This window comes from Acartia tonsa, chromosome 8, assembly GCF_053477335.1.
Source record: "Acartia tonsa isolate MP-2025a chromosome 8, ASM5347733v1, whole genome shotgun sequence".
Classification (NCBI taxonomy): Eukaryota; Metazoa; Arthropoda; class Copepoda; order Calanoida; family Acartiidae; genus Acartia; species Acartia tonsa.
In genome coordinates, this window is record NC_137267.1 from 29,221,495 (window position 1) to 29,246,554 (window position 25,060).

At 30.8% G+C, this 25,060-nt stretch overlaps 1 protein-coding gene across 1 annotated transcript in view; it reads left to right on the top strand.

The window, feature by feature from the left end:
- The first annotated feature begins 319 nt into the window (after positions 1-319).
- RhoGAP1A (Rho GTPase activating protein at 1A) overlaps positions 320-25,060 on the top strand; it is a 108,277-nt gene continuing 83,536 nt past the window's right edge. The window contains exons 1-6 of the mRNA XM_080168263.1: positions 320-466; positions 10,020-10,100; positions 19,014-19,105; positions 23,073-23,130; positions 23,988-24,071; positions 24,329-24,400. Coding sequence (XP_080024389.1) covers positions 434-466; positions 10,020-10,100; positions 19,014-19,105; positions 23,073-23,130; positions 23,988-24,071; positions 24,329-24,400 — 420 coding nt within the window. The 5' untranslated portion in view covers positions 320-433. The remainder of the gene's footprint in view (positions 467-10,019; positions 10,101-19,013; positions 19,106-23,072; positions 23,131-23,987; positions 24,072-24,328; positions 24,401-25,060) is intronic.

Consider the following 25,060-nt stretch of genomic DNA (forward strand, 5'->3'; position numbering starts at 1 on the left):
TAGATGAATGTCTGTCGTCCATCTGTCTTAGTGTTTTACGGATGATATATCACTTTTTGTGCCTCTATACGTGACAAATAGCCAATAATATTCCTTTTTTCAGTTTCAAGTTTCGGTTTTACAAATTACAACTGTCAAGATCTTAAACTAACATCCAGCCTTTTTATAATATAGAATTGTCTAAATACCTAGTTATTTTTCAGGCATTTTTCTTTACAACAGTTTATTGTTATTTTTCACCTAGTAATAGTTTACTAATACTGCGCTACTTATGGACATATTTGCCCTTGCTGTAATAACTTTTCATTTTATTTTTAAATTAATTGTGGTTTTTATATTTCAGAGAGAAAAAAATGAAAATGTAGTGCAGAGAGAAAACGGACGGCTTAGTTTTAGCATTATCAGAGAAAGTAGGAAGAAGGAGACAGTCATAATGAGTACAGATACTTTCCAGGATTTCTGCCAGGTATGTACACCTTTGATTTTTGGATCTGGAAGAAAAACGTTATGATTTGGGTTTCGACAATTATTAACCTTACCTATAGCAAGTGTTTCTAAAAAGACCAATATTGAGCGGAAAATACGAATATTTAACAAAATAGCCTTTTAAAGAAAATAACTTCATGGCCGCAGCGCTTGACCCAATGGCCTGCCTAGCCGCGGACGCTCTGTCCCCTAGCTATATAACCTAACCTAAAAATTGGTTAAAATCTACCAAACACTTTTTTTGTAACATCCACGAAATTTTAAACCTTATATGTATTAACAGTTGATGCTATTGGAGGCTATTTTATCCGTGACTATTTTGTCCAAGATTCGAAAATACCCCCAGAAAACGGTTAGATGTCACATACAGACAGAATAATAATTTACTTGTAGGAAAGCTGCAGCAATAGTGTCTAAAAATTATTTATGAAATATGCTAGCTTAGAAAAAAGTATTTTGCATGAATATTACATCTAAAAATGATGACTCAATGCTATGTTTGCTATTTTTATTACTTTTGATATTTTTAGAACTAAAAATATTGTTGTATCATATATTACATAACTTCTTTTTTTTTGTCATTTTATCATTGTTGGAAGGAATCAAAAAAGACAAAAAAAATTGGGTAAATATATCATACATATTTTCTCTTGTAAAATTTCAGATCTTAGAATTGGGGGAAAGATTAATTTAATGTCCATTGTAATATCCCTATACAAATAACAAAGAAGTTGTTAACACAAAAATTTCTTTTGTTTTTTATTTATCCTTCTGGGAAAATTAATAATATTGTTGTTTTTGTTAGGGTAAAGCGGGGCGAACTCGGTGTTTTTTTCGGTTTTTTGAACCTGCAAATCGTAAAAATTATTTTTTTAAAATGGGACCAAGACTAGTAGAAAGATCTCGGAAAAGTCGATCAGGTCCTAAAAGGACGTAAACCTAGGACTTTGGGAAGTTTGTCAAAATTGATCTCTAAAACGGCACCGACTTCGCCCCGCCTTGAGGCGAAGTCGGTAGGGCATTTTCAAGCTTCGAAAAATCGATGACGTATTGATTTTATTACAGCATGCCCAAAAGGTAAAAGTTGCTAAATGTAATAAAGAGTATGCACAAAAAATTTTATTAAGATAGGTCAATTTTTTCTACCAAAAAAAATAATTTTTCCGAAGTACGCGAAATTTGACTTTTTTTTCGAAAATTTTTTTGATAAAAAACATAAAAATACTACTAGAAAAAATAACTTTTTATAACTTTAAAGGCCTGATCCTTAAAATTCAGGCAATTTTGAATAGATTTGGTCAAAAAAAATTTGTTCTATTAGCAAAATTTCCTAAAAAAAATCAAGTTGAAAAAAAGAGAAAAGTTTGGCAAAATCTGTGGTCGATTTTCCAGCTTCAAAAAACCTAAGACATATTGATTTAATTACAGCATGCTCTAAAGGTTAAAGTTGCTAAATGTAATAAAGAGCATTCACAAAAAAAATTATGAAGATCGGACAATTTTTTCTACAAAAAAAAAAAAATTTCTAAGTACGAGAAATTTGACTTTTTTTCTCGAAAATTTCACTTTTTTATATAAAATTAAAAAAGTTAGTATAAAAAGTGAAAAAACCGAATTCGCCCCGCTTCACTTTTAGTCGATTTAAGAAAAAACTATACAAGCTTTTTTAAAGTTTTAAACGGAAATGGATAGCCTATTAGATTCTTAATAAGTCCCCTGAAGACGTCTAAGCTCTAGCTCTTACCAGTTTTTGTCCAACTTACCGTTTTTCCGACCGAAGCAAAAAAATCGAAAAAAAAAATTTTTGTCGTCAGACTTTAAGACCCAATAAGTACCCTAAAAATTCATCTCACAAAAATTTCATTTTATACTTTTTTGTAGGCAATTTAATAAGGAACAAATTTGATTTGATGTTTTTTTCTGTCAGTCGATTAGAACATGGAGAAAAATGTCATTTAATGAAGGTGGTCAAAAAAATACCGACTTCACCTCAAAACCGAGATCGCCCCGCTTTACCCTAAACAAATTATTTTAATTTCAATGTCAAATTTCTGTGGTTTCTCTAGGGCAGGGATAGGGCAATTGGAAAAGAATCATCTTGGATCCAATATTACTTTCTTTCTTTTTTTCGCAGGGAAAGAGCAAAAAAATCAATCTTACATAAAATTTTTTTTAAATTTAAATTGTACCTTTATATTTTTCATGAGAACGTAATAAATGTTAATTTTTAACAACTAATTTAAAAGAGCTCAAAGTTTTAAATATTTTGACCATCTTTGCTTTCTTCGCCATAAAATTGTAATATGCAACCAATGGTTTCGTTTTACACATATGTATATATAAATTTTGTAAATGGAATATTATTATAATCATAATAGAATATAATAGTAGATAAACTTTTTCGCCGTCTAACTGTGTATGTATATAGAATCCCCACTTAGAAGTAAAAAAAAACATGATTACTCCGAGATTGATCTAAAATAAACAACGGTGCTAATTAAAGTCTCATAAACTAGGGAGAAAAGTGATTACTTCAAGATACGGTTCTCTAGAAATCAAAATCACAATATAACAGTTCAATTCAAGTCTTCAAAGATCATTCAGCATGCTGTTATGTTAAATAACAGAAAGACTTTAGGAGTGAACTCTAGTTAAGATGCCATTAAAAGAAAGTTCCAAAGATTTAGGATTATTGGGGTGTTAGGGTGCTTTAATAATTTTTTAAGGGGCTAGTTTCACAAAGTACATTTAAATTATGGATTTTTTTGAAGAAAGGCATTATAAAATGTGGTTTATGAGTGAATTTGTAATCTTTACTAAAGCAATATTGGCTTTCTGTTTGAAGAGGTAGGCAAAAATAGCCTAAAACCATCCCAAGACAAGTAATAAAACATCCTGGGACCTATTTGAAGCTTTCCTAAAATGGAAAATGGATAATAAAAAAAATTAATAGGTACTTTATTCACAATTCGTATTTAAACGTTTATAACTAACATTCCTAAATATTACTAAACTTATACAATCAATCATTAAATTGAAAAGAATATGTTACACCCTAAAAATGTAAAAAGCTCCCTATGTAGTTTTTATAAATTACTTAACAATCAGATGAAAAACAATCTATTGTATCTATCCTATCAAAAACAGGTTTCTTTTAAGGGTGTAAGGAGGGGAAATATCCATAGCAAGCAAATTCTTTTTTTTCCATTTTAAAAGCAACAAAGGGAAAACTTTGATTTACAATTTTTTAAAGATTAATTCATCCTGTATTGCTCTTGCCCTATCCATCTATTATATAATTTAAAGTTCAATCGTAAAAAGTAGCAAAAACTGCATTGTACAAAGTAAAAGGTTTCTTATTATACACAAACTTGAACACCTGTGTTTTAGAAGTAACACTGCTGCTCTATAACTAGGGTACGTACATCTTACGGTCTGTATCTTAGAAAATATAGTCTCTGAGTAGATTTGTTTTACACAGTCACTAAAAAAAGTTGTATATTTATATAGTATAACCACTACTTTAATGTGTATTGTTCTTTTCAAAGCAACAGCTCAGATAATCTATAATTTTACTGTATAGATTTAAATCTTTTTAGGTATCTTATGATATTTTATAATAAAACTATCGGGTTCGCCCTTAGCCTCTAAGGGCTTTGCCCAAAGAGGTTTGAATTTTTTTTTTTTTGTGGGGGGTATTTTTCATTTTTTGGGGGGGGTTTGGGGTGTCCCACCTTTCAAAAAATAGTTCCGGGACCTATGAGAAGCTACCCTGTAAAGGAGAACCCGATCGGTTCAGTGGTTAGCTAGATCCTTCGGTACAAACAGACAGACAGACATCGTTCTACTTTGTATTATAGATAATGATCTGATTATAAAATGAAGTAAGAAGCACGTAATGTAAAATTATCAGTTAGCCACAAATAAATCCACAAAATGGTATGTATCATATAATTATTTGGAAGTCAATAGAAAACCATCAATTTTCTAACAATTATTGGTTTTGAATTATTGTGCATACATTGCAGTAATTTTATGTCTAGAAATAGCGCAACAAGTAGAAAGTTAGCCAACATTTTAATAAAAACACAAAAAGGCAAAAAATAAGTTTTACTAAAAAATTGAATCAAAGAGGTTAGGTATAAGAAAAAAAATGGATTTAAAAAATTAACTAGGTATAAAGTTATTTAACCAAAAATAAAAGAATTTACACGATAATTTATAAGTAAATAAGACAGTCATTGATGGAAACAGACACTTACAGAGGTGCTACGCATCTAAAAAATCTAACAAACTAATTATAGAGTAGCTTGCGCTAATAAAATTTACTCTTCATTGTAGCATTTACTCTAAAAGTGCATATTATAAATTATTGTAAAAGTTGTACAATTTCAATATTTCTTACTGCTGCGCTACTTCTGGATATAATTGTACTTATTAAGGTTATAGAATAGTCCTATTCTTTATTTAAACATTTAATCTACAAAAAAAAATTCTTTTAATGTTAATCCGGCTTTTATTTATTTTTAATCTCATTAAAGATTGTTACTTAAAGATTTTTTCGGGTTGGGTTAACAAGAGGACATTAATATCTATAAGTTTCGAGACTTTACTTAAGGATATTGTTACTTTTAATTATGAAGATTTGAAGTTCATTGTGTAATTTTTAATTGGATAGCTAACTTTTTGTCATATTTTTGTAAGATAGACGTAAAATATCAATTTTTTTAGTAGATATGCCAGTGAAAGAGATGCATCTTATCTTAAAATCCTATTTCACTTGAATTATTTTACTGGATTCATGGATTGTTAAATAGATTATTTATATCTTCACTATTTTTAAAATTTTCAATCTTCTGTCTTTGAACTGCTGAATTTTTTTTTCAAACTCGCCTCTGTTTTAAAAAAAGGCAAAAAGTGCTTTCCATCAAAATACCTAAGATTACAGAACCCCTCCTTTGTTTACATTTTTTTTTAATGTTGGGGGTGGGGGGCAATTTTTTCCCTATACTTGTGGTGTACTAACCCTTTGAAGGATACTGCCGATCAAGTTCAATTGTTTTGAAGTCAGTTAAATTCTAATAATCTATTGGACTATCCCTTTATACTTGATTTTTTAAAAATCTACCGGATTAAACATCTGAACTAAATTTTCTAATTGTTCATTTTAAATCAAAAACAATTTGTAAATAATCAATTTGGATAATGTAATTTTCAATCTTCTAAGGCAGGTTTTTGGCTGTAATTTAAATAACATCCCCTCCCCCCCCCCCACCATTTTTTTAGTTAAGTGTACATTTTTAACCCGGAAAGGAAGAAAGACTACCCTTGAAATTAAAGCCAATAATTAATTTCAAATTTCAGAGCCAAAACCTTAAAAGACCCATTTCCCCTGTTTATCCGCTAATATAAAATAACAAGGACGAAATGCATCAAGGAAGCTTTACAAAAATACCAAAATAAGCATTAAATCTTTCAATTTCATTCTGCTTTAGAATTAACGTTTAAAAGACTTGCAACGTTAAAAAAAAGTTGTCACGGGTGGGGGTGACATATTATCGACATTTTTTAATAGCCAATAAACACAAAAGCTAACAAACGCTATTTCAATAATTAAACCATTTTATTTTTATGTTACAAAGAAAGTGAAATAAAGGGACGTAAAAAGGGGGGGGGCGAAAGTGACACTTTTTGAAACCAAAACTAAAAGTCAAAGGAACTCAACTAAAAAAAGTGTTACAGGTCTGACATTTTGCATGGCAGTTGCTTTATAGGGGTACAATATGGAACTGTGAAAAAACGGCGGCGCAACCGCCGAAAACCGCCGAGAAAAGGCAACAAAAATTACGGCGGGAAACGGCGGTTTTCGGCGGTTGCGCCGCCGTTTCTTCACAGTTCCATATTGTACCCCTATAAAGCAACTGCCATGCAAAATCTCAGACCTGTAACCCTTTTTTTAGTTGAGTTCCTTTGTTGACTCTTAGTTTTGGTTTCAAAAAGTGTCACTTTCGCCCCCCCCCTTTAGTATATCATAAGGGTATTTTCATCTGACAATTTTATTCTGTGGACAACCGGATAAAGAAAATTATAGAGTAGCTTCCTATTGAAGAAAAGACAAATATTTCAGAGCACGAAAATGATAATAAAAAAGGTTGCTCTTTGCTTAGGATAGGGTTATATATTCAGTAATTTTAATTAGTTTAAATTATGTCATGATTTGTAACTTAGCTTTTTTCTTATAAAAAAGCCTTTAATGTATTCAGCTGCAAGCTGCCGTGTCTTTTAAAGAGGATTGGTTTAAGAATTTCTGATTGCACTCAAATATTACACTATTTGAATCGTTACAAATCTCCAAAATTAACCGTCTCTGTCCTCATAAAAAAACCAGACATTTGTCGTATTTTAAAAAATCTTTCATGATTGAAATGTCATTTCCATTTTAAAGCCACTTCCTGTGGATTTCAGACAGGGAAAAGTGAATCGAAGAAGAAGATGAACAGCTGGATTAGTTGAATATGACCTCAAAGAATAACGATTAAAATATATCCTTTACTGTTTAAAAACTTAAATCTAAAAAATCAATGTATGACTAAAAGAAAATATTTGAGTAAATGGAGAGGGAGATTAGTTTTTATCTATTAACAACCCCTGCAGAGGCCCTAAATTTTTGGAGCTACCTACTTTTCAATATACAAATACTTTTAAGGGAAACCACCAAAAAGTCTTAATTTTAGAACGTTTATCACTTGCATTTAAGTCTGCTTTAGGATGCGGAGAGAGCAACACGCATGTGTGGCGCTCTATCCCCTACGCGCGCTAATTGTGTCATTATTCTTTGTTATGAGTGCATAATAAAATCTTCGCAGTTTTCCGATAGGTGCTATGAAGAAAATGTTGGTAATTGGGCACAGACGATTCCTGCCATCACTGGAGAAGATTAGAAAAAACATTTTTCTGTCTGCCTGCTTTTTTTTCCTGCTTCATCAATTCAAGCTTTTTCGAGTCATTTAATTTCCTATGTCTGCTTTATTGTTTGGAAATTTGACTCCAACCTATTCTGCCCGCCAAAATGCCCCCCACCCTCATCACCAATATGACAGTCTCACCACCTCTCTCCCCTACAAACTTCTGCCTGCCTTCAACCCCATCCCTCACCTTCCCACATATACGCCTGAGGTTTGAATTCCCGCTTAAAATCATTGTGCTTAATTATATCTAGTTGGTGTGTGTGAAAAGGGAATAAGTTTCCCTTTTATTCTGTTGCAGCCTCCCCCATTTTTTATGGGGTAAACTTCACCCGCCTGGCTTTGGAGCGGTACACGTCAAGTGAAATTTAGAAATCCATGGCAAGAACTTTTGTAGCCTTTTTTGTAGGCTACCTTACAATTTTGACCTTTCCTCAATTTTGTAAGTCCCGAAAAATGCCCAGTAAGCTTAAACTGGAAACCTCCAACTCCACAGTCTACTCCTGCCCAAAATGCTTGCTATCAATGAAACCAATCAACTCTTAACAAACTGAAACACGAACACCAAACCAATTCAAACATTATCATTTTAATTGTGTAGTTAGTTTTTTTATGTTAGTCATAAATATTTCATAACCCTTAACTTACTAACACATATCTAATTTATCATTTATTTCTTATTTTACTTATTATATGATGTATGATTATTTCTGTAAAACGAATAAATCATTTCAACACACACACACACATCACTTGCATTTAAAAAATAAATATAAAGAATACATGCAAAGACATAAACACAATAATTTTATTACTGTTGGTTTGAATCTTTTAGCAAAAGATATTATTCAAAGAGTACTAGTTAATATTTGGCATATTCTTATTTTTTACTGATTTCTCTTACATAATATTTGTTCTTGTTATACAAAGAAGGGGGGGTTAAGTCAATATACGAAATATATTTATAAATTAATCTGCTATAGATCCGTTTGTCCGTTTGTCTATCCAAGATTTAATTTGTGTTATTTTTGGATGTTGTCATTCTTAAATTCCTTTTTTGTCTTTAATTAACAACTTACCTACTTGTAATTGTAAAAATCTGGGAAGAATGGTCTAATTAATCGAGATCTATTCCACCAACCTTTACCACCTTCAAAAGTCTGAAATATACTTACAAAAAAATGATGGAAGATAATTTTTATCCTCCATTATCCTACCCATGTATTCCCAAATTGTAATTGTAACGTGGGAAAAAGAAAAGACATTTAATTTTTAAACTTTAAAGTCATAAATATTTAAAAAAGAACACTAAAAATATTTGATTTTTTTATAATGTTTGAGGGATTTTTTTTTATTAATTGTCATCATATTTATTTATGAATTTTTTAACAGTAGAAATCCTTATATATTTTTAAATTTTCTATATATTCTCTTTGAAGAGGTTGAGTATGTCAAAATTCGAGCATTTTTTTGTTCGTGGATTTTCCCTGGCCCCATATTTTTTCTATTTTCTATACAGGAGTCTTACTGTGGTATTTAAATAATGCAGTTTAAAGGTGATTCTTTAAAACAGCTAGCATAACAAATCTTTCATTTGCCTGTTTACTAAAGTTTAGCTTTTTAACATAGTAGATTATTTCTGTAACTAAAGTTTTTGTCTTTTAAGCATTGAAAATAAATGGAAAAAAAATTATATCACAGCAAATATTTTTAAAAAATTGAATATTATAAAGTAATGATTTTTTATTAATAAATCTATTTTTTTACGAAAATAAATGCTAGGATTCCTAACTTTCAATTCAACTCATGGAAATAACCCTTTTAGATTTTTTATCTTACACAATGTGGAAACACCACCCCATACCCCTTACTATGTATCCTACTGATATATTTATGAACAATTTTATCACCTTCAACCCTCTAGCTAAGTTGTCCTATAAAACTGCTTTTAAAAAATTATTAAAAATTTCTATTTCGTGTTAACCTCATTTAAAAAGTATACATTCACCAATATAGTATAGATGTATAACCAGACAACTACCAGGATCCCCTTGTTAAGGACGTTTTTTTGTCTGTTAGCAAATTGTTTTCTGCTACTTGGCTACGTTAATATTTCCAACACTATTGGTTGATTTTCAAAGAACCAATTCAGAGTCGGCACAAGGTGCTGGTTATGATGACATAAAGTTATTTAACCCCTTCCCCCTCTAGTGTTTTACTGTAATTATTCACCTATCTGAATAATAAATACTATAACTTTGTACATAGTATTTTGGTTGTGTGCTTAAATATTTGTCTACCTGATCTACATTTTTTTTCTTAAACGCGGGAACACCTCTCCTGTGGCTAAATCGTGTTTAAAATTCAACAACACAAATAAAAAATAAGCCTTAACAAAAAACTGAAGCAGATGTAGGTTTTATGGATGCTCTAAGGAGAAAATCTATTTAATTTTACTTTTTGTGTATACAATCTAAGGGATAAGACAATGGACAACAAATTGATATGCCGTTAACTGTTCTATTAATAACCACTTAAATATGTAAATAAATTATGAATGTATTTCAGGCTTGGACCTCCAGGTTTCCAGACAGTGAGCTGCCAGAAGCGTGGGAACAGGATGTCAGAGCAAACCTGGCCAAACACACGGTAAGATATTTATCTTTTGAAGCGGTGTGCGCATGGTTTTGCTAGGGTGTGGGAACCTTGGGGAGGTTAAAAAAGGGTAAGATATACCTCCATAATTTGAATTTTAAGGTGGATGTTGATTGTTGACACTTAATATACCGTCACTTATTCTAGGGTAGTATTTCATTACTGTAGTTCTGTCTTAACCTCTTTTCGAGGAAGCTTTGTGTTTATCAAGATCGAAATTAATTCCTTATCATTATCCCAAATTAAGCGCAAATGTCGTCTTGTTTGACTTTCCTTTCATAAAGTGACGCGGTATGGATTGTTTATATTTTGATGCGCCCACGTTCGTTACTTTTGAATGAGATATGAGTGTGTGAAGATTTCGGAGAACAAAATTGGGCCTATCATTGGTCTCATAGTGCGTGAACGACCCTAGTATACCAGGGATTTGAAACCATAAGAACTTCAGGTAGAATTTGTTAATTTTATTAAGTGGAATGGTGTATAGGACGATTATATTTAGTTTAAAAGGCTTTGGCCAGCTAAGCATGAAACTTAATTATGATTAATATTATGTTTTAGTAATTTTTTATGTGCTTTTATTTTTGCATTTAACAATGATTTATTAAACCAAATAATTTTCCTTTAAAGCCAAAGTTTCCAAAGATTCTTAACCGTAGATAAAAATGATTTTAAAAAGCAATTAAGATTACGTGGTTATAAAAAAACTGGAATTTTGTATTAATTGATTTTGTAATTTCAGGACTTTGAAATAATTTCATCAATAAATCTATAATCAAACCTGCTGTTGAAACTTGATGGTTCCTGGTATTGGGGGTTTGTATGTTCGCCAACAGATCTCGAGAACTTCCCGCTAATTCGGAAGTCACACTCAACCAAAGTGTCATGGTTGAGACAAGTTCAGAACATTATTGACTTATATATTTCCCTCGTTTATCTAAATTTATATTTAACTTTCTATCCTTTCATCTATTTATTAATCTATCTATCTATATTTTTATATTAATCCATTTATTTTACTATTTATTTTTCTATATGTTTATCAACAATCGATCTATTATCAACTTACTTTTTTCTGCCTTCTTTTTTGTATGTTAGTTATCTTATTAATATTGTTATCATTGTTTGAACATATGATCTTAACCTTCCTAAAAACCGCTACTTTGTTTAAGTATTGAATTTCTTTATAGGACTCCCTTTTACCTACAAGTAAATGACACATAACCCCCCTACCTTTTCAGTTTCCAGCCTCTGCGATGAGCTTGTAATCTTGCGGGGCACTTGCCATGTAACTCTTTTTTAAACCCAACCTAACCTTTATTAGTGTTTAGTTGGAAATAAGAGGGGTGATACGGTTGGGGGACTATTAGGATACACTTGTCACACTTGGTGGGAAATTGGCAATTTCTTTGATAACCATTATTACTATTTGTGGTTGAAAAATTCATCTTATTCTCAGAATTTATCCTTTTTGTAGCAAAGCTCATGTTTATTTCTAAATTTCCGTTCGTCTGTCCTTTAACTACGTTTTGATAAAGTATTGTTTCTAAAATTTGAGTGAAAACTATGATTTTTATATTGATTTTTAGATTCAACTGAATACTGAGTATTTTTTTCTATCCCTTTATGTTTTCTTTTGCATATTTGTAGGTATGTCTTTTCTTTAAAATTTGTATACATATATAGATTATTTTTATCTAAATTGCCTTTTAAAGGTTAATACATAAATTTTTATTGTGTAATTTGCTTAAGTATTATTAGCTTACTATGATAATTATGTCCATAAGTAGCGCAGTAATAACAAGTTTAACAAAAAAAAGTTCATATTTCATTTTTAACTTAAAAGCAACTTTCGATTTATGATTTTAACAAAGTTGCAGAAGTTACTCGGCAAAACTAAAGAAACACATATAATCCCTTGATACAAAGGGATAGGATCAGGATATTTTTACCCTTCCCCCCCATATTGAGCACCTATATGCTAGAGGCGCCACCACTGCCTAGTCTTTAATAAAGAAGAACAAAACTGTTATAAAAATGTTAAAAATCTGAGCGTAAAAAAACGCCTATAATAAAATCTTATGTTTATATGTAACAACTTTAAACTGGCAGATAGCAAAAATTACTGGTTATATCATTTAGTTTTTTTAATTTAAAAATAATTACAATAAGTTTTCATTATATACATAAGTTAATTTACAAGTCTTTCTTTTGTTCAATTTTTAAAAGGCACTTAATGCAGATTTTACATTGTAAATCTTAGGAAGCTCAACCTATCATCTTATAGTATTCTTAATTAAAAAGAAAAAGTTATTTTTAATTTACTATTTTTCTACATTCTTATGTCGAAATAAGTAAGCACTGTTAAAATGTGTTGTATAATTTTTGAGTTGCTCGCTTGTGGGTAATCACCAAAACAGTTAATAATATTCACCAACCAACAATATCACATGTTTATAAGCAGTGCAGCTGCTATATAACTGGGGTCTGTCAGTCTGTAAGTCGTCCAAGGCCTTTTCTCTTACATTAAATGTATTGGACACTACCCTTTATAACTAGGACAAGGAAACCGTACAGAAATTGATGTACATCTAAAAATTATAAAGAAAATGAAAAAGTCATTAGACAGTAGACAATGCCAGTTTTATCTACCCAAAATAACTTTTAAGCTTAGTGTTTGTATAGATTTCAAGCGCCAGACTGACAGTATGCCCTTCTGGCACTTTATATTAAATTTTCATTATTAGTTTCTAAGATATAATACATGTATGTAATCATTCTTGTTTGACATAAACCTATAAAATTTAGTTAAGGATAGGCACCTTGCATAAAAACATAAAACGTTATTCACCGTCTCTTTAATTATATGTATCTTTTGATATTCAATAACCTTTAAAAAACATCAAATCATGTTTTTAGGTTCTATGGTAGAATAGGTATCTTAACATTAGAGATTCTTTTTTTTTACATGTTGCCGTGTCGTCCTAGAAATCATCATTCCAAAAATCAATCAAAAGTGACTATTATAAACAGATTTTTTGGAAATGATTATAAGGCTGCTAAACTTTCATAATTTTACCTAACAAATACAGGAATCACCATGCAAAGATTTTAACTGTTAGGAGCTACTTTCAAACTTCAAATCTAGAAAAGATTTTGAAAATAGTTTTTGAGTATATTAAACAAATCTAACCGTCATCTTTGTTCAATTATGCCATATACATTTATTTAGACATAAAACAATCCATTTGAAAACAGGGAGTTCCTTCTCTTAAAACAGGAGTAGAAAAAACTAAAATTCATCATCCCAAAATTTGAAACAAACATTGCATCTAATTGGCAACAGAAGGGATAAACAAATCTGTTAGGTTTTGAAATATTAAGACACTTGTGTTATTTTAAAATGACATATTTAACCGTTTTTGGGAGTTAGAAATCAACCTTTTTTTCAAATTTTTTTTTATAATATTAGGTAATTTAAGTATTAAACTGAAACATTTTCAAAAAACTAAAACACCAGAGGAATTAAAATGAATTAATTGAGGCCTATTTTATGAATATTATGCACAATAACTCATAAACTTAATCATGTGGTGTTACTTCAATGATGTCTAAAAAGGAAATAAAAAGCATGCTTTACTAATGTTTTCTCATTACTAAAATAGATTGTTTTACTTTTGTAATATTAAAGTTTTCGGCCATGTAGATGTCTTAAAAAAGCTATTAAATATCCATATAAAAACAATTGACTAAAAATGACCATTTTTAATCTTTTTATACTAGTTTCTGCCTTTTAATGCCTGAAATTGTTGTTGGATGGTTGTAAAGAGACATTAGGATACAAAACAGATTCTACACCAGTGTCCTATCCCTAGGTAAAATAAGCCTAAATATTTTTGCGAAATTATTGAAACCCCAAAAAATGTTGCATGACGCGGCATCCCGCTTCCTGAAATTTTTGGCGCGCGTAGACTTACACATAGACAAATTATGTCATCTTGGCGAAAAAGCACATCCTAATGATTTTAATTACTCCCTGCCCCACCTCCACCAATCAAATTACCCCTTTTCATACCATTCAAATGTTCCCTCAGTGTAACATAAATCATTTAATTAAAATAACTTTTCCTTTACTTCCACCCCCTCCGTTATTTTTTGTTTTGTTTATTATGTAAGATTTTTAAGGGTGGTAGCCTATTAGTTTTGGGCCTTTCTTATTTTAGCCTTAGCAAATGGCTTAAAATCTGACTAGGTCCAATTTTCAGATTTCCTGGATGTAGACTTAATTTTTTTGACACATGGACAAATATTCAAGTAATTTAGTTTGAATTTCATTTTTTGCAGAGACACCTTGCCACCCAACAACTAACTTTGGTTTGCACATTGCTCTTAATTGCTTTTTAACATAACAGTTTGCTGCGCCCCTGTTTATAGTGGGACCATCTAGTTGTTTCTTTTCATAAGACTCAACCTAATCCCAACTTAATTAGTTTAGAACCCTACTGGATAAGATAGCCCATGAAAAGCAAAATGATAAAACTTTTAAGTATCAGATTAAATAAAAAATTAAATGCTTTTTGAAATTTTTAATAAATCAATAAAAAACCACAATAATACTTTTAACAAGAAAATCGGTTCATGTAGGATGCAATATTAAAGCAGATTGAATTAATTAGAACAATGCATTAATTGTTGGTTGATATTTTATTTGACTAGGAAATTCTTAATTTTAAGTCCTTTACTCCTTGAAAAATTTAAATAAAAATGGTGCATCCAGCCACACCTTTAAATGTTCAGCAACCCAGGGAAGGAGGGGCCATTGGGTTGTTTATTACAGTAGTCTCCAAAGTCTTATAATAACGTTTTCTTATTCGTTGTCTTTACAACCTTGGGAACTTACATTGAATTCTGATTGGCTAGTTCATTTAGTTGAGAGTCTAAACGTTTCAACCACTAATTGGAATATACAGAAGGGCTAATTTTGTTTGTCATCATTTGGGATGTACATCAATTTTTAGGTCGTTTTCTTATTCCTTTAGATCCCTGTAAGCAACAACTGCACTCAAGCAATTAAGGAAAAGGACATTTTAAATGATTAGTTCTTATTCCATATTAGGAATTGGAATTATTCTTTCATGACACCTAAACCATTAATTTTCCTAAAGTCCATTTAAAGATTAAATGCATTCTTTATGTAAGTGACTAAAAGTTATGGATCAGTTGAAAAAAAAAAAATAGCAGGAGTCATATTTTACTATTTCTAAAAACATAGCTTTTCATTGTAGCTATGATTGTTAAATTAGATAGGTAAAAATTGTCCTATCGATTTCAAACTTGTCCTGATGATTCTTGTATTACCATAAAGTTGCATTATGATTATGTTTTTTACAATTCTTATTTTACTGTCTTTCATGTTTACTAGTTGCTTCGCCCCAAGCCTTTTTGATGGCGAGCGGGGAATTCAGGAAAATAGCCTTAAACCATCCAAAAACAATTGTAAAGCTTCCCCATTTGATCTAGCAATTTCCCTTACTAAGTTACTACTTCATAATAGGAGTATAATTTTGTACATTTTTTGTTACTTTGAATGTAGATGTAATTTTTTGAGCTAAATAATAGACCATTGTCTGTTTTAAAAGCAAGAAAGGACACTTTATTATTAAGGATTAATTTCAGATAAAAGGTTAAGGATATTAAAGGGCATTATGCTTTAGTAATAGGCAATAAGATGCAGGCGTAGAGAACAAAGAATATCTTTGAATATAAGGGATCTATGAAAAGGTTTTTTTTCCATCGCATTGTTTTTTTTCTCAGTGATATAAAAAAGACATTTTCTATTGCACAGTTTTAAACGATGATGACTATTTTAATGAAAAAATAACTTTAAAAGATTGTTTTTTTTTGTTAACTTAGCAATGGCTTATTTTTCATCTAATTACTTTATTTTCTAAAATAACTTTGGTAGATTAACTTTCATAAAATACCACTTTATAGACAATAGTTTTAAGAACTAGGAAGGGAGGGGACATTGGGCTGTTTATTACACTAGTCCCCAAAGTTTTATAATAAAGTTTTTGTATTCGTTGGACTTTTATTGAATTGTGATTGTTTGTGTGTTAAAACGTTTAAACTACTAATTTTAATCTACAGAAGGGTTAATTTTGTGTCATCTTTAGGTATGTACATCAATTTATCGTCCATTATCTTATTCCTTTAAATCCCTGATTAAGGACCCATCTTGATTCAATCCTGTTATGATTTTTGTTTAAGAATTTTCTTTTGAAGGAATATTCATATAAAAATAAAATTACCATATGACACAACAAAAGTTAGAATATAACTAACACTCCAACATTTATAATTAGCCTAAATAATGTTAAAATTTGCCTTCAAATAACACATACCAATGATTAAGTCATTAAAATTTTGCATATCATGTAAAAAAAATTAACATTATGTTGTTTATTGTCTTTTTGGTGTTTTGTCATGAATGCAAAAATTCTTTCAATATCAATGATGGCTATTTAATAAATATTACAGTTATGCTAAAACTTAGATGCTTTAATGAAATAAGTGAAATTGTTTCATACAACAATACTTACTAAGGTTTAATTTTAAATTTCCATGTTGAAAAAAATCTTCCCCCCCGGCAAATTTATAAAGACAGGTAATTTGAATTACAAAATAAAGTATTTACAATTTTGTAGCTATTGTCTTCTCCATTCTGGTGATATTGCCACTCTATAATTTTATATTTTATAATTAGCTAAAATTGTAATGAACCAGCTAAAAACAAACATCCCTTTTGTTAAGTATATATGAAGTTAATATTTTTAACCTTGCTAAAGTGTAGCAACATCCTGTCTTGTGTCGACATATTACTAGAAATTAAAGCACTGAAAATGAACATTTGTAATGAACTAAGTTGTAGCCCCACCCCACCTAACAATTACTATTATGTGATAGGCAAAGCTGTAACCCCACCCTACCAATAACATTTTATCCAACAATAACCTACCCATCGACTAACAATTTATGATTAGCTAAGTTGTAGCCCAACCCTACCCAACTAATAAAGTTTATGCTTAGCTAAATTGTAACCCCACCCCACCGTTGCCTTATTACATATTTAATCATACTACGCCAGTCAAGACATGTTGCTCAGAGACACAGGGATAGGGAAATGTGAGGTAAAATAATCTTTCTAAATTTAAAAACTTTAGTTTTTCAATAATTTTAACACTTGGAGGGATAACTCTAAACCTCCTGTCCTAGGCCCTAACCCTGCGGGCACTCCAAAACCTTACCTATCCTAACTTAACTTTTAGAATAGCTCACAAATGTATTTTGTTTCTATAAACTAAAGTAAGAGAGGAGAGGGGTTATTGCTGTTCAATTAGTAGGAGGTATATTGCAATTTATCTTATGCTTATCTTCATATTATCTTCATATTAAAAGATTAATTTATTAACCATTTCCATATTCCTGTATGTTGCTCCACTCTGTCTTGTCTGCAAACTATGCAGTTTTGTATCTTCTTATATTGTGGCCATTATTCGAGATAGCAAAAAATAATAATTTAAAACATATAAATCGACTGAACAAAGCATATTTAGTCCCTTTATTTAAGGTAATATTTTTTTTTTAGACGGGGGATTGACCTTATCGCCTGTAAAAATAGCCTAAAACTTGATTAGGGCACACGAAAAGGAATATTTTTGTCTAACTACCCTTAAAATTGATTTAGCTATTAATAAATTAGTTAGGTTTGTATGAATGTAATGAAGATCATCAATTGTAAATTCAGTTAAGATGCTTATGGATAACATTCGAATCAGGGAGGCAGGAGGCAATATGACTATAAATTGATCCACACCCCTTTTTTTCTCTTAAAATCTATCATTAACTTAATATCAAGATCTTAAGGGATAATACATAGAATGATAAATTGACATACACTTACAATTCCGAGAATATTATACTTAATAAGTAGAACAAATATTGGTGGAAAACATTGGTCATTGCTAGTTTGTACAACCCAATCTTTTACATTCCAATGTCCATCTCACCTCATGATCTTCATGCATAATTATTGGGTGGAATTTAATTTATCATACATCGTTGTATCCCTGCTTTCAATTACAAGCTCATGAATTCATGAAACTTCTTTGATGATTTCAGAACAAGGTATACACTATTCATATTATAATATATGACTAAGAGACGTTGTGTTTATATTAGGGATGGCATTCCGCCGAATTTTTGGTTATTAATATCCGTTGTTTCCAAGCCATACTAAAAAATCGTGTATAGCACTGTATCAGAGAAAATTTTCCATGAAAATTAAAATAAAATCATAAATTGAAACCAGTTTTGTAAGTTAGGGCCTACAGCCACTCGGGGTTAACAAAACTGGTTATATTTTGATATTTTTTCATTTTAATATCCGTGAAAGCTAATTGTACGAGGTGAAAAATAACTATTATAGCCAAGCATCTTTTAGACCACTATTCTATTTCATTATCCATCTAACTATCTAAACATTTTTATATCCAACTAATTGATAATGTATCTATCTAACCCGCGAACGTGGCTCAACACGTAGCGCATCCGCTCTTCGTCGGGCAGGTGATAGGTTCGAATCTCGGCTTAACACCGCGTCATAACTAAAGACTGCTACTAAGTCAGGTGCGCGTCATTAATAGTTAGAACAGGGGGAAAAAGGCGCAATCAAAGAGTTGGTTGTCTGATGGGTGTTACTAAACCTCATACCACGGGTGTTTTGACAGAAAAAGAGACATTTGGCCTCCTTCGGTAATTCTGGGTTGTTGGACACGGCGTTTGAGTGTCATGAACAGCATTTCTGCCCGTATGAGGTAATTGGTAATTGATTATATCTCTATCTAGGCACGAGTGAGCCAATTACGCGAGGAGTTGGAGAAAGAAGAAATGTATGTTGAATATTTGGACAAACTTCTATCTGATATTGAACTTCATAGGTAAACATTTGAAGAAGAATAAGACAAAAAGCTGAAATCAATTTTAACCTTTATCTCAAAGTAATAAACTTTTGAAACTTATTGTTTATTGATTTGTTGGAAGCTTTTATGCACTTTTAGCTCACCTGGATATTTCTATGTTTCAATTAAACACTCTATTTTACGGGATATGAAATACTTTTGATGTGTCGAATAACATATTTATTATTCAGTACTAAAGATGTTAGTTGGTCTATCTAAATATCTATTTATTGTGGTGCTATGCGATATCGCAATTTCTATTTGTTAAAGTTGCAATTTTTCAGAATATTGTCGTATCTATCTATTTGTATAGTTAATGTCTGTCTTTTGTCATGTCTATCTATCTGTATAGCTATAAATACTGCATTACTTTTGAAGTCAAATTAAGATATTTATTATTCCGTACCATGGATATAATGTCTAGCTTTCTATAAAAAAAACCTGCACACTTTTGAAGTTAGACATCAATTTTTATTTCTTATTAAGTATAAAATATTTATTTTTGTGTCTGTTCTTGTATCTCTTATCTATCTATAGAGTTGCTACGCACAAAAAAAGCCTGCAATACTTTTGATCAGTACTGTCTGGATGTGAGACTTAAATATTTATTATTTATTACCAAAAATGTACACTTAGCTTTGTCTGGATTTTTATTTGAAGAGTTGCTACGCGTTCAAAATACTGTATTTCATTTTATGTGATGTTCGACTTAAGACATATATTATAATGTTCCAAAACTATTTACTGTCTGTTTATCCGTTTTAAAGGAGCAAAGCTACTCTATAACTCACCTTGTCTGTGTTGTCTGTCCGCTCTTAAGGGAAATGTAAATTACTCAGCTGATCATCTTCTCTACGTTCGTCTGTTTGATGTGGCTATTTTTTAGAAATATTATGGTTTTCAATTGCTAATACTTCTATTATTATCAATAAACTCACTTTTTTCTTCTATTTGCTTGGCTGATCTTATATTTGCTGCTTATAGATGTTGTCGTCCTTGTTCTGTATTTATTTGTCCAAATTTCCTGCTTCTGTTACCTGTTTTTCACCTTCTCCTACTTATTGGAAGAAGGAAAGGGTGTAGAATAAAATAAATACCATTGTACAATACTTACCCTCTTTCAAAAACACTTTGATGTAAAACTTTGGATACCTATTAAATATTCAGTTCCACATTTACATTTTGGGGTTATAGGTAGATTACGAATAGACTTACAAAAATAGATTCATATAAAGATTGATGGATAGATATAAATAGAAGAATAGATACAGATATATGAAAGAGATAGATAAGTTAGCATAATAACTAAAGAAAGATAGTGAAGTAAAAAGAGACAGAAAATAGATAAATGATAGATGAAAATATAGATGAAAAGACAAGATAGATGGATAGACTTTGGGGATCAGACATTAATTATTCAGTTCCTGATCTCGTAAAGTTCTACAAAATATCAAATCATTTAAAACTAATTGCTCTGTCCCTAAGTTTTTAACAAGTATGGTTTTTCTGGGAGGGGGGGAAATTATTTTCCCCTCCACCCTTAAAAATATATTGTTTTTTTCGTACTTTTGTAGCCATACATTTTATTTCAAACCAATACAACATATATAGGAAAATGATAAAATGAAAACATAGACAGAATAGGAAACCTTAATTCAAGGTTGAGTTCACAGGAAAAAACATTTTGTGAATTTTATATTTTATCTTGTTTGGCCTTTTTAGTAGCGAAGCTACCGCAAATATGATTCCGTCTTATTAGCAGAATTGTGATTTTCGCAATTGAAGTGTTTGGGGGCAATACCAGGGAGTAAGGGAGGGGACAATGGGCAATTAATTCAATATAAGAGTTATCAAAGAAAGGACATGAAATCCAGTTTAATCCAATAAATTTGTAGGAAATTATAAAGGGATTGTTAATTGAATAATAGATTTCCATAGCGTCATGTAAAGTGAAATCACAACTTGTTTTTGATGAAATATATTGAGGTTTTTTGGTGTGATTTTTATATTAAAAGATTATTGGACCCGGCCAGCTGCTAGCAAGAATACGACTGCCCCTTTTTATTCTGTTTATTTCCCTTGCCCCTTGCCCCCACCTCCCTTCTCCCTTCTCCCCGTCTGCTACATTCCAAACTAACACAACGAGTGTTTATTTCCCTTCCCCCCACTTCCCTTATCCCTTCTCCCCGTCTGCAATATTCAAAACATACATAACGAGTAGCGGCATTTTATGCGCAAGTCCCCAAACTCAGTCAGAAACTGCTAAATTCTTGCACATTCCCTTTAAGCCAGTCCCCAAAGTCTGAGACTCCTAAAAATTGAATATTCGATCCATTGTCCCCTCCCTTACTCCCTGGGGCAATACTCTCAATAACGAGACTTGTCAATCCATAATGTTATGGTTGTTACTGAATTTTTACAGGCTTCTATTTGATTTTTAGGCTTCTATTTGAGATAGGCCTTAGAAATGTCTTATTAAGAATAAGATATACCTTAAAAACCAGCATTTAACTATAAGTAACTAAGTTCATCTGTCTGTCTTTCTCAATCTGAGTGTATACAAACTACACTCAAAAATAGATAAAAACTAAATGTTTTAAATTAAGACAGATGTATATTTATAATTCTATAATACAAAGTAGAACGATGTCTGTCCGTCTGTCAAAGAAGATAAAGTATAGAATAGAATCCAGGTAGAAGATTCTGCCTGACTAGCCTGAAGTAAAATTGGAACTTTTGAAAGACCAAAACGGCTACAAGGCTGTTAGTAAATAACATGATTTCAGTAATTATTCAGAAAAAATATTCAAAATAAATTTCTTTTCCAATGATTTACTAAAAGCCATGTAGCCAAGAATCCAGCTTCCTCTTCCCTATTCACAATGGATTAAAAATGAATTTAATGTGCATATTAAGCCTTAAAAAAATAATTATGTAAGAAAATTTACAAAAAAAATTGGTCTCAGTATTTATATTATAAAACTAGGTTGCGCTCTTATGTTTCTTATATTAGATGTTGATACAAATTAAACTTTTCTAGTTTTGTCCAACTAGTCATTGTGATTTGTACTTTATCATTATTGTCTTTACTGCGCAAGTCAAAGATTCCTTCAAATTTCCCAGAAATATTTAGGGTTTTCATTTCTATTCCTCCTTATTCTATGCCGTCTGTCTGTCCGTCTGTCTGTCTGTCCGTCTGAAGCTTAAGATCTCGGTAACCGCTGAACCGAATGGGCTCTACTCTTCAGGGAATATACCTACTGGTCCTGTGGTGGTTTTAAGATATTTTCTTGGGGGGTGGGACACCCCCAACCCCCCCAAAAACAAAAAAATCCCCCCCTTTTTTTTTTTTTTTTTTTTTTTTGCAGGAGATTTCCTTGGATCTTTTACGAATTTCACCTTATTTTTTTTTTGATAACCTCATGGGGCAAAGCCCCTAGAGGCTAGGGGCGAAGCCGCTAGTTTATAATACAAAGTAGAACGATGTCTGTCTGTTTGTGTGTTTGTCTGTTTGTTTGTAACGAAGGATCTCGCTAACCGCTGAACCGATCGGGTTCTCCTTAACAGGGTAGCTTCTCATTGGTCTCGGGAAGATTTATAACTATTTTCATGGGGGGTGGGCACCCCAACCCACCCAAAAAATGAAAAATCCCCCCCACCAAAAAAAATTTTTTTTTTTTAATTTTTTTTAACTAAAATTAAAAATGAGGGGGATGGGCACCCCCCCAAAAAAAAAAAATTTCGCTCCCCCCCCAAAATTTTTTTTTACTTTTTCTTTTAAAATCTAAAATAAGAAATTTAATTATTAAATTCGACTCTCTCCTCAAGTCCCCCTAGAGGCCTCTAGGGGCGTAGCCGCTAGTATTATATAAACTACCTTCAAACTAATGTAAAAATATGTTTTACCCTCTGTTAGTTATTTGTTTTAATAAAACTTTTCATTTAGGTCGAAAAGCAAAGAAACAGAAAATGGAAAAAGAACAAGCCACAGTGAGATAAATAAGGTAAAACCTGGAAATGTTTAGGGATAAGACAATGGAAGATAAATGTAATATGATTTTAAACCTTTGGGTACCTTTCACTCCTTTTGTAAAACTAATAATTAGTAGCGACACTACTCCGTAATTTATGTCCGTTTGTCCGACTGAGTTGTTTCCTTGTTTATTATCAGAGTGTAAAAAGTGAAAAAAACATAAAGAAGTAAAGCACCACTTTATAAAGCATATGTTCTTTTTAGAATTTATTTAAATGTTTATATTCAAAATACACACATTTAAACATTATATTTGCTATATTAGTCATCCTAAAGTAACAAACAAACTAAGTTAGTTAAGCCAGTAATGATGTGATAACAAAATAGCAGATTTTTAAAAAAGTTATTTGTTTTTCTGATTTGATATTTCCTATGTAGTCAAACCTTTACTAATACTAAAAAAAACTTGATTTAAAGAGATTGTTTACAGCAATGAAAGTATACTGATCTCTTCTTTTAAGGCTTTGTGTATAAAAATCTGATAACTTTACTTTCCCGAATCTTTTCAAATTTGCTAGAGAGCTCTTTCACAATCAAGTTGTCTGTAGTTATATTTGAACAATATTTAAAATACTAAAAATATTTTAAAATTACTCATATCTTGTAACTTTATTTTACTATCTGACGTGTTGAAATATTTAAATAAATCACAGTTTTTAAAAGATGTGTGCGAAGTTTTAAAGTTTTAGTAATTCAAATTAATTTTGTAAAATTCAGACAGAAAAAAGTTTCTTTTTTGCGTCATTTTTTGCTTTGTTCAGGGCTTTTTTCTCATTTTATAAAAGTCAGAAGTTTTTATGTTAACTAGGTAATCTTGTTTATCTTAAGGATGAGAATATGGGAAAGGTAAATGGAGACAAGGGCCATGGGGATGATAGGCTCCAGTTTCTGGAAGATCAATGCAAGCTCCAGGTAGATTAATGACCAGATGGATAGATTGTTGGATAATGGTCAATGTATTGAAATTAATCAATGTTTCATGTTCGTTACAATGTGGTAAAATTGATAATAGATAATAGATGTATTACGCTAGATGGTAATTAAAATAAAAAATCCATCTATCTTTTACAAAATTTTATTATATTTAGTCACAAATAATTTGAAAAAAAAGTTTTGAGATGTTTATAGATAGAATACAAAATAGATGAATCCTATTTTATTTTTTTAAGGCAAATTTGCGCTCATCCCTTCACTTGGATCTGAATGCTTTAGAGGACTCCCCTAAATCTTCCATTAGTCAGGTTAGTGTTAGTCATTTACTAAGTATATTTGCGATTACTTTTATTTAATGAAATCTTCCAATTTTTAACATGTACAAAACGGCCTGCTTAATTGCTTCAAGATCCATGTCAGGTCTATATAGGAAATAAATGTCTATAAACGAGCTCAAGTTTTCCAAGGAATATATGATTAAAACTCATAGTGCTCCAATAATCCATAATAAACTCTCATTGCCCAGAACGATAAGACCCATTATTTTACTTTATTAAAAATAAATTCATTTTTTTCATTTCATGTTGCTATTTACCTTATATTGATGTATTTAATTTCTAATCATAAAAAAGAAAATTTAAATTTATAATATGATAAATTTAAGAAAACTATGTTTTAAAAGAATTCGATTGTGGCGACATTTTGTGTGTTCAAATATTAAACTAAAATTGTAATCATCATCATTAACCCTTTGGTGATGGTAATGTAAAGAAAAAAATATAATTTAAAAAAATCTTTTAAAAATCATTTAAATTATTAAATATTTACTTTCTTTTAGATAGTAATGCCGGGTGAGGAAAATAGATTTATTGAGAAATATATATGCATATAGAAAACTAGCCAATAGGGAGATAATTATATCGAGCCAACTCTAGTTATTTAATACCCGGGATCGCGAGCTTCAGATA